General features: G+C 43.1%; 1 protein-coding gene across 1 annotated transcript; it reads left to right on the forward strand.

Moving 5' to 3' along the window:
• The first annotated feature begins 5,104 nt into the window (after window positions 1-5,104).
• Window positions 5,105-10,055, forward strand: LOC121835708 (actinia tenebrosa protease inhibitors-like). Its single transcript, XM_042290158.1, has 4 exons — window positions 5,105-5,159; window positions 5,312-5,482; window positions 6,888-7,064; window positions 9,959-10,055. Exons 1-4 carry the CDS (start codon window positions 5,105-5,107, stop codon window positions 9,988-9,990), a joined length of 435 nt encoding a protein of 144 aa, XP_042146092.1. The 3' UTR covers window positions 9,991-10,055.
• Window positions 10,056-10,563: the final 508 nt, after the last annotated feature.

Below are 10,563 nucleotides of genomic sequence, written 5' to 3' on the forward strand. Positions count from 1 at the left end.
CGACAAACTAAAACATTTATTAACTTCTGACCCCATACTACGCCACTTCGATAGTTCCGCACCCATAGAGCTCCACACCGACGCTAGTGGATTCGGTTTGGGAGCTGTTCTCACTCAAAAGAAAGAAGGATACACCAGCTACGTCGTTGCATACCCCAGTCGTACGCTCACAAAAGCAGAAAGAAACTACTCCACAACAGAAAAAGAAGGTCTTGCCATCGTGTGGGCCATCGGGAAATTTAGACCATACTTGTACGGCCGCCATTTTGTCGTGGTCACCGATCACCTTGCTCTTTGTTGGCTAGCGTCACTGAAAGACCCATCTGGCCGTCTTGGACGGTGGACGCTACGTCTCCAAGAGTTCGACTACACAGTTCGCTACAAGTCCGGCAAGAAGCATGGTGACGCGGACGGCTTATCCCGTTGTCCTCTTCCCGAAGAGTCACCTAACACCTTATTTGATGAGGATCCTCTTTGTCTTCAATCGTTAAGCCTAACAAATATGGCCCGCGATCAAGCGCCAGATCCCCGTATCACTCAAATTATCAATCACCTGAACGGATCTCAAATGTCTACGGACCGCGCGTTTTCAAGAAAAGTTCGGCATTTTTGTCTACGGGACAGTCTTGTATACCGACGCAGTTACCTGCCTCATGGCCAACGTTGGTTACTTTACATCCCCCAACACCTTCGCGGCGAAGTACTGAATTCCATGCATTCAGACGCAACATGTGGACATGCCGGCTTCGCAAAAACCTACACTCGAATCTCCCAGCGATACTTCTGGCCCGGACTCTATCAAAGCGTGCAGCGCTACGTGCAAGCATGCGCTGAGTGCCAAAGACGAAAGCGTCCCACGCAAGCGCCATCTGGACTATTACAGCCCTTACCCTGTCCCTCGCGACCCTTCGAACGAGTTGGAATTGACCTGATCGGACCTTTGCACACTTCATCTTCTGGAAATCGCTGGGTTGTAGTTGCAATCGACCATCTCACCCGATATGCTGAGACATCCGCCCTCCCAACTGCGACCGCAGAAGATGTGGCATCCTTCTTTCTAACCAATATACTGCTCCGCCATGGCGCACCACACACACTGCTCAGCGATCGCGGTCGGTATTTTTTTCCCCTCTAGTTCAAGGACTTCTCGCAGCTTGCAATACCATTCATTCTACAACCACTGCATATCATCCCCAGACAAACGGGTTAACTGAAAGACTCACTAGAACCCTTCTCGACATGCTCGCCATGTATACCGACGCCAACCAAACCAATTGGGACAAGGTTCTGCCATTCATAACCTTCGCCTACAATACTAGCATCCAAGCCACCACCAACTTTTCACCATTTTTCCTCTTGTTCGGCAGGGAAGCCTCTGTTACCCTGGACACAATCTTACCATACCGTTCAGACGCAACTGAAAATCAGACACTTTCAGAAATGGCTTCCTATGCAGAGGAGTGCCGGCAAATCGCGCGTCTGCGAACCACCAACTCCCAGGTTGAACAAAAGCGCCGTTATGATTCTCGTCATCAGCCAAACAGATTTAATCCCGGAGACTTAGTGTGGCTCTGGATCCCACAACGCCAAGTAGGCCTCTCTGAAAAGCTCCTGTATAAATATGACGGATCTTATCGGGTGATATCCCAAACATCCCCAGTGAACTACGTCATAGAAGCTCTTGAGGTTCCCGTGGACCACCGCCATCGTTACCGTGACACCGTTCACGTCGCCAGACTCAAAAAGTACTACCCACCAATCGCAGCTCTGTGATACCCCTATGACGCCAATCTGCCTTCCTTCATATAGAGGGGGAAAATGTTAAGAAGATTGACGTTCATACTTCGTCATCGTCTTCATTCACAACCACCGTGATCGTCATCGACTCACACGGCGCACGCTGGCCGAATCAGTTGGAACCTAGTCCTCAACCCACTCGGTTATTCATTAAAAGCAACCTTCCATTATCCATCTAAGAATATATATAATTCTCACTTCCCGTCTAAACTTTTGAAAGCATCAAAAAATGCGCGAAAATCGTGGGTAAAAAAAGATCTTTTATGTCAAATTAACCACAAGGATTTATTATATAAGCGCTTTTTAAAAAAAAGAAAACCGGAAAAGCTCCGGATATTTAAAGCGTACCGCAACAATTTGACACAAGAATTACGTCGTGCGAGGACGCGCTATTACAATGCATTGTTTAAGTCATCTGAGGGGCGTTCAGATATCATGTGGAAAAACCTAAACACGTTGCTACATCGTAATTGCTCCTCAGGTTCTGTTGACGAGTTGACTTTAAATGGAGAAAAGTTAACGGGAGGCCTCTTGGCAGATGTGTTTAATGAATTCTTTATTAAATTTGGCAACACTCCAACCAATCTTAATGCATACAGACACATTGATCAAAGCAATGTTAACTCTATATTTTTAGACCCAGTTGTTCCGATGGAAATAATCTCTATAACAATGCTATTAAAAAAATAGTGGTTCAACTGACGTCGACAATATTCAGATTCGCCCGGGGAAGTATGTTATAGATCTTATTGCTCCCTTTCTAACGCATATTTTTAATATTGCTATTGCTACGAGTGTTTTTCCAAAAGGGATGCGATTGGCCAAAGTGTTAGTGCTGCAAAAGAAGGTTGCGTAAGATGACATAGGAACTACCGCCCTATTTTGATACTTCCAGTCTTTTCAAAGGTTCTTGAGAAAGTGCTGCATCACCAGTTTAGCCAATTTTCTGACAGGTGTGGTTTATTAAACTCGGCTCAATTTGGCTTTAGAAAAAATCTTTCAACTGAAGCGGCCCTCGTAGCACAAAAATAACATATTCTAGAGCAATTCGAAAATGGAAAGCTAGTACTTGGTGTTTTCGTCGATTTCACTAAAGCTTTTGATAGCCTAAATCATAAAATACTCTTACAGAAACTCGAACATTATGGTTCTCGAGGTGGCCCGTTAATGCTTAACTCTTAATTTAAACACCGACAGCAGTACGTATACCTAAACGGCTATTTATGTGCAACTAGAACTATCACGTCAGGTGTCCCTCAAGGAAGCATACTAGGTCCCTTTCTATTTAATATATATGTAAACGATATAGTGAACATCGATCAAACGGTTAAACTAGTCATTTATGCGGACAATACTAGCATATATTTTTTCCGCTGACGAGCCAAACTTACTGGTAGCCGATGCAAATATAACGTTATCAAAACTAGAGTCTTGGGCACAGGCAAATTCATTGCAAATAAACACAAATAAAACGAAAGCCATGCTTTTTCGTCCGAAAAATAAGGCTTTATCATGCACTAATAGCCTTATCTTAAACACAATGCCCATTGAAACCGTTAACAGCTTCAAGACACTTGGAGTCATCTTTTCTGATAGCATGTCATGGGATAACCATGTACAATATGTAATATTTAAATTATCTAGCATTGCCGGATTAGCAAACCGCAACCGTTCTATCTTACCAACTTCCGCCAAACTGATTATTTACAACTCTCTTTTTTTCTCTTATCTCAGCTACTGCCACCTTATCTGGGGCACGACCACAGCTGGAAACTTAAAAAAGATATTCCTGCTTCAAAAGAAAATGGTTAGAATTATCTTAAACGCCCCACATGACTTTCATACTGCTCGTTTGTTAAACAAAAATACGCTGTCATAACCATACATAACTTGTACAGTCACAGGTTGACCGCTGGTTTTAAAAGAGATCAAAAACGAAACTCACAATTTCTGACGACTCTCGCGAGGTAAACTAGAAACATTGTAACCTACCCTACACGCCACGCTGAATATCGGAGGATGGTACCTCACAGAACTAACTATGGCCTGCAAATGTTAAAATATACTTTACCACATTTACTTAACAGCTTTAATAGTCGTGACTTTCAACTGGATTCGCTTTCTTGAATGTGCTTCGAAATTACTATGCACAATAACGACACAGTGGGACGGTTTTTGTGGCAATCTGTCATGCCAGGGTTGTTTTTGTAACAGCTGTTTCTTTTTGCTTTTGTTTGTTTGTTTAGCTGTTATGTTTCTGCCACTGTAGGAGGTCGGGGACCCGTCAAGCTGTTTTCCCAGCTTTTTTCCCCGGCCTACCCTTCATCATGTGATGAAAAAATAAAGACATTATTATTATTATTATAACAGAAACATGTTCTTGCTTATCGCCTTAGTTCCCCTGTCTGCTAAGAGCTTAAAATATTTGGTCGGTCTTTCTCACTCTTAAAGTTTATTGCATGCACGTTTATAAAGCTGAAGATCGCATCTGATCTCGAACAGAATGATACGAGCAGAACACAGCCGAAGCCTCGACAAAACTCGCGTTCCTGCTCCAGACGTGAAGTAATGGAAAGACTTACCCAGTAACAAAGACTTCGAGGATACCCGTAGCTCATATCCTAGCGAAAACATGAAAGCTGTGAGTCGAAATCTCGTAGAAAACACCGATCTAGCAAGGGTTTGCCAGCAGTGACCTGTTGCGGAGATTGGCAGGAGGGCAGCCTAGGAGGCGCTAGCATCGAAATGAGAAAGGGCGAGATTCGCGGAGAGGAGGAAAGAGCGAGACATTCTAGAGGAAAAGATGAATTTGGCGCTACTTTCAATATAGAGGGTTTTTACGGCTAATGACATGTAAAGACACAAGTATTGGCCGACCGACTGGTACGATAAAAACTGCATTTTATATAATCACCCGTGGTCTCGCAGTTGGTGCTCGTAGCTCGAGCGCGGCGAGCCCGAGCTCTTGCGCCAGCATGGTTGTCCCGGCATATGAATCATAAAATGCAGGCTACAGGCAGAACGCCGGGCTTTTTTTGGCTGATTAAAAAAAAGTGGGTAGAGCTTGAGACATCTAATCTTGTCTACCAACTATCCTTTCAATCAAAGACAATCAGAGCTAGGCGTCTTTCCGAAGTCACTGCAACTCCTGGGCAAGAAGCACCCGAGATGTTCTCCGCATGGTGCCTCGTTATGAAGGATGTGCTGCTCTGGGTTTGGTGAGGAAAGAGTAAAAATCAGTAGTACAAAGGAGACCACTGAAGGTCTTTTTTATTATAGCTTTTAAAATAAGATAAGAAATGTTTCGATGTTATCTCGAGGCGCTCCCTTGAAACTTCCTGAGACTGCAAACGGATGTTATGGTATGTAGTAGTACTTTTTCTGATGGGGCACAATCAACCTCAGTTTCATCCACAGATGAACCCTCTTCCTGTGTAACATTGTATAGCATGTTTGCCTCAAAATAATTTACATTTTAATTTGTTGCCATTTTAATGAATCTATTTTATTATAGGATTCGTAGAAAATAAATGCAAGCTACCAATTCAAAATATGAGTTCTTGCCGTACGCTTGAAAACAGGTATGGTTACAACACGGAGACTAAAAGGTGTGAAAGGTTTCTTGGATGTGAAGATAGTGGAAACAATTTTCCGAATGCGAAGGAATGTTGGAACACTTGTACAAGTAAGTGCACAATCCTGTTCTGATCTCAATTAGCACATTCGACGCATTTTATATAAAAAAGTTCGTACTTTATCAACTCAATAATGTGCATCCAACCACCATAAAAGAACGTGTATCACCTTCGGTTTAATAATATTCCTTTCAAATCTAATTTAGATATGAAGGTAATAAAACTTGAGACTCAAGAACACAGAAGGGGGCGAACACAGAAGGGGACGTTCGACCCTTTCTGTGTTTCTGAGTCTCGGGTTTTATTACCATGAAACATCACCAGCTCACTTCTTTTTTAAGTATTATTGCAGTTAGATTTCAAGGCTTATAATGTCAGTATTCTATACAGAAGACTTCACAACATTTTCTAGCATATTTTGTTTATCAGCCAGAAATATTTTTCTTCTTTCATTGCATTGGTTGTGCTCAGGGTAAAAAAATATACTTCGTATCATGTGTTCCAGTATTGGTCTTAGACAAAAAAAATATTTTAAATAATTCCTTAAAACATTTAATTTAATATACGAGGCTGAGCATTGTTTACGTTATTAACAACCCATACTTCTCGTAGTACTTAAAACGAAACAAGTCAGATCACGAGTTCATGTCACCTCTAGGACCAATCTTCGTTGATATCACCACACCAGTCCATAATACAACGCTTAACGGCCCGTCGGTTAACGCTCCCGATTGATACGATTCAAGAATTGGAAAGCCGCACACAAAGTTTGAGATAAATAAGGTTATTTATTTTCATTGCAATCTTTTGAATGAGCAAATGTAAACATAGGTTTTAGTAAGAAACTTGGGTGAAACCGAAAACAAATTAATTTGTAACTTTGAGAAATATTTGGAGTGCGATGAAAGCATGTTAGTGCGCAAAAGTCACGTTCTGTGCTACAGGGGCCAGGCCAGCGGAGCGAAACAGACAAATGAACAACACCGCGCGTTAGAAATCGATGCCTTTTCGAAACCTAGAAAAAGAAAAATACGCTTCAAATCTTCATAAAATTCACTGAATGAGAACCTTTCTATGATGTACAGAGTCTTTCTAATAAAAATTTACGTTGATTATTGTTTATAAAAATACTTTAAAAATATATATATAATTATGCAATTATTCTGAAGGCTAGCCTATCAATAAATAGGCATCTTGAAAATAATCCTTAATAAAACTTCCTGTGCAGGCAGTTGCATAAATAAACCAGTTAGTTATCAACACCCTTCTGTGATATCTACACAATCTGAAATCCCGGATTTAATCGGCCTGCGAAACCTCCTTTCTTCACGCACTGTCAATTTATAATGAGACATCAAACGACGGCTTCCTTGATATTTAAAAAAAAGCAATCTTATATTTTACTACTTTATTGAAACGTTTAATTGTTTTATTGTTTGAAATTTCATTTCACAGATGACGTGAAACACCGGTGTGTGCAGAAGCCAGATTATAAATTCCTTGGTTTGGTAAAAAGATACTACTACGACATAGACTCTGACAATTGTGTACCCAAACGCATATTTCGTGGCCGTGTTACCGGAGATTCAAACCTTTTCAAAACAAAAGAAGAATGTGAATCAATGTGTACGGGTAAGTATAAAGCACGACAGGTGTATCCACATAAAAAAATGTGATGTTCAATAGAAGTAAGTTTCTTGAAACCTAAACATTCAATGTTATATTCATGGAGAACGAATAAGTTGACTAGTGGAAATAATGCATGTATGCCCCCTGTGTCATAGCTCCTGGCCATAAAACCGAGAGATTTACTTGATAATTAAATTTTCTCGAGTTTGTTTAGAAATAAACCGCGTTAATGGAGCGGAGATAAATCAGCTATTTCTTTATTTCCTTTACTTCAATTCAATTTGATTACAAACCGAATTAAGTATTTTCGTACCATACCGCAGTTCTGTAACCCTTTCTGATGCAGTGTAATGTCATAGTCCTTTGGAATGAATACAGTAAATTTTCGTGTAGTGATGTTGCTTGGTCTGGCGCAATTCGACCTTATTTTTGCAAGCTGCGCTCATTCATGCCAACACATTCCTTCTATTTCTTTTCCCTTACTATCTATCTCCTTTACCTCTCTCCTTTGAGACCGCTCTTCTCAAAGTAAAAACAAATGCTGCCAGGAAGGTGAAGACGACAATGCCGCAGTGGCATGCACGACTATTCGGCGCCAGGCCCCACGTGCCGGCTCGGCCTCTACAAATAATTCTGTCATCAATTATTTTGTCCTTTACGCTGTCCTCTATGACGGGCGATGACGCTACATAAAGCCGCTCTAGCCTGGGAAAAGTGATGCCATCCATTGTTGTGGAAATGCTCGAGACACGTGCCGCGCGCCACCTCTTGGAAGAACATGGCGTCTGAAATCTAGATCAGTGCTGCGCTGTGCCACCCTGATCTTCCCAAGTGCTACACCTGGCACGTGCCTCGTGCATAGACGCACCTTGCACTACTTTTAAATTAGGAGGGGGCTTTAGCGCTAGACGGTGATGCGCGCCACCGCGGCCACTGCCGCGGTGGCGCGACGCAACGCAACACCTTGAATCAAAATAAGCGCGTCATGTCATTCGTTTTCTTAAGCGTGAAGTATATGTGAGCAAACGGGAAGTTTTAGCAGACCGTTTTTCTCCTCCGCTATGGTATCCACAAAAAAAAAAAAAAATTCAGACAAGGCTGGCAAAAAATTCAGACGAGGCTGGCAAAAAATTCAGACAAGGCTGGCAAAAAATTCAGACAAGGCTGGCGGCGCGCAGTTGCGCATGCGCGCCGCCAGCCTTGTCTGAATTCTTCAAGGTCTTGTGGCAGGTTACGGAGCGCTATGCGGGTGCTTAGCGGGCTGCGGAAACGGTCTGCTAAAACTCCCCAATATCGCGCCGAGCCGCGCCGCCCAGCGGTGTAACGATAACAACCACCTCTGATGCTACGCCTTGGTTGAATGCCGCTACCCCACCGTAGAACGCAAGCAACTGTTGCTATGGTTACGGCGCTCGGCGACGCTATAAGACGCAGCTTTTGCTCTTTTTTGTTTCACGCTCCCGAGACTATTGCGCTGACTTATGGACAAACCACTATAGTTCTTACGAGGGAAAACTGTGCTAAGCAAAGTGCACTCTGAAAAAAGTCCGTGCGACTTTTTTCCCGCACAATACTCGGAGAGTTATTTACTGCAACTTACGGGGGCTGCTCAGCGAATGACAGTGCCGAAACAAATATTTAGACAAAAAAACACACTCTGAGTTACGACATTAAGCAATGCAAAACGTCACGCTTGCATTGCTTAATGTCGCAACTCTGACTGCGTTTTTTGTTCTAGACACAAGTTTCGGCATCGTCATTCGCTGAGCTCTCTCTTTAAGTTGCGGTGAATGGCTCTCTGAGTGTTGTGCGGGAACGTAGACGCAGGGGCTTTTTTTAAAGTGTGGTTTGTAGCCATTGTCTGCAGGTATCCTTCAATAATAAGCATTAAAACTATTGGCGTGTACTCATGCATAATTGTTTACACTAGAATAATAGACGTCTAAAAATGCTCCGCCGCAAGATATAGGACGTGTTCCTGTTGTGTATTCATATGATTAAAGATTACGATACGAAACGGAATGCACCGAAATACTGAGGAAGAGCTCGACACGAGAGCGCGCGATGAAAAGAGAATTTCGAGCTGATTATTGAAAAGAATTAGGGTAGAATTAACACTAGCTGCCTTTGAATTCTCTGCACCTGAGAATTGCGTTCGAATGCAAGGTCCAAGCGTCTGACGCCGGTGTTACGAGTTCTAAGGCGTTCAGCGACTACAGTACAAACAAAGGCCGCCTCTATCATAGCCTCCTATAAACTCACAACGCCTGGCAGATCGCCACGAAAAGTGGCCGCCGAAATGAAAAAAAAAAGTGGAACGGCAGGCAACGGATGAGAGGAGAGCCACGTGACTGGCGCCGCGCTGCGGCGAGAAACCGAAACACACTTCTTCCGAGCGAACAAGTGTGTTTCGGGTTCTCGCCGCTGCAAAAGCTGTGCGCGAACGTCCATTCCTTCCCGAGAAATGGCTCTTTGATGCTGTGTGCTACCAGATCCTCGCGCTCCAAATCTGCGGCCGGGCACTCTATGGCTCGGTCGTCCAACTGCCAGGCTTTGGAATATAGAGGAGGCTATGCCATTATCTACACTTCACTGGTCAAAAAAAAAAAAAAAAGAATTTGAATGCGAAAGTTAAACGCCGGAGGCCGGCGTTCCGCGTTCTTACGCGTTCGACGAGCGTAGTGGGGAGACAGGCTGCTAGCTTTATGTGTACGCACTAAGCGCTCCAACCAGAGCTCGGCGTTCTGACGTCCCAGGGCTCTCTTGTCTCCTGCTCTTCTTTAGTTTCTTGACGCTGAGATGTGCGGGTTGTCTAATCTAGTTTTAGCGTCCAATTAGCGTGATCAGCGTTCTTTTCCTTCTATATTTTCATTTTACATATATGTTTCTTTTTCTAGCTACATACAATTATGAGCCCGACTCGTTGTAATAACACCTGGAAGACAATATTACTTTGAAGGAGCGACTTCTCTTCGGAAGTCGTGAGCACTCCAGGGCAAGGGTCACATTAGCTGACGAACGCAACTGCAGAAATAAAAAATAAAAAAATAAAAAAAACGTTCGTCTTTATGAAATGGGTTGTCATTGTAACTGTCAAGATTGACCGAACTGAGCGCATATACATAGCCAAAACACGAGATAGGTACTGAAATAAAAACATCACCCATGAAGTTCAACACTGTCCTCTCTATAGCTACCTGCCAGTGGGAGGCTGACTGATGAATATCTAACTGCGATATCAATATTACACAACACTTCCCGACGTCTAAAGGATAGCTCGACTTCTTCCACAAAAGACAAACACGTCTGAATTCACACTCCGAAACGCGATGCCTAATCGACGGGCGGCATCAGCTGACGTGGACTTCTCCGTCACGCATACTGCGGTTAAAAGCGGAACTATTCAGCGACGCAAGAATTTGACGTTTCAAAGCCGATTTAAACGCAAACGAGGCATGAGCCTCCAACGGCGCGCATTCATTAACACCACATCGCCTAGTCG

The sequence above is a fragment of the Ixodes scapularis genome, unplaced genomic scaffold (genome assembly GCF_016920785.2).
Source record: "Ixodes scapularis isolate PalLabHiFi unplaced genomic scaffold, ASM1692078v2 PGA_scaffold1__304_contigs__length_218370807, whole genome shotgun sequence".
Lineage (NCBI taxonomy): Eukaryota > Metazoa > Arthropoda > Arachnida > Ixodida > Ixodidae > Ixodes > Ixodes scapularis.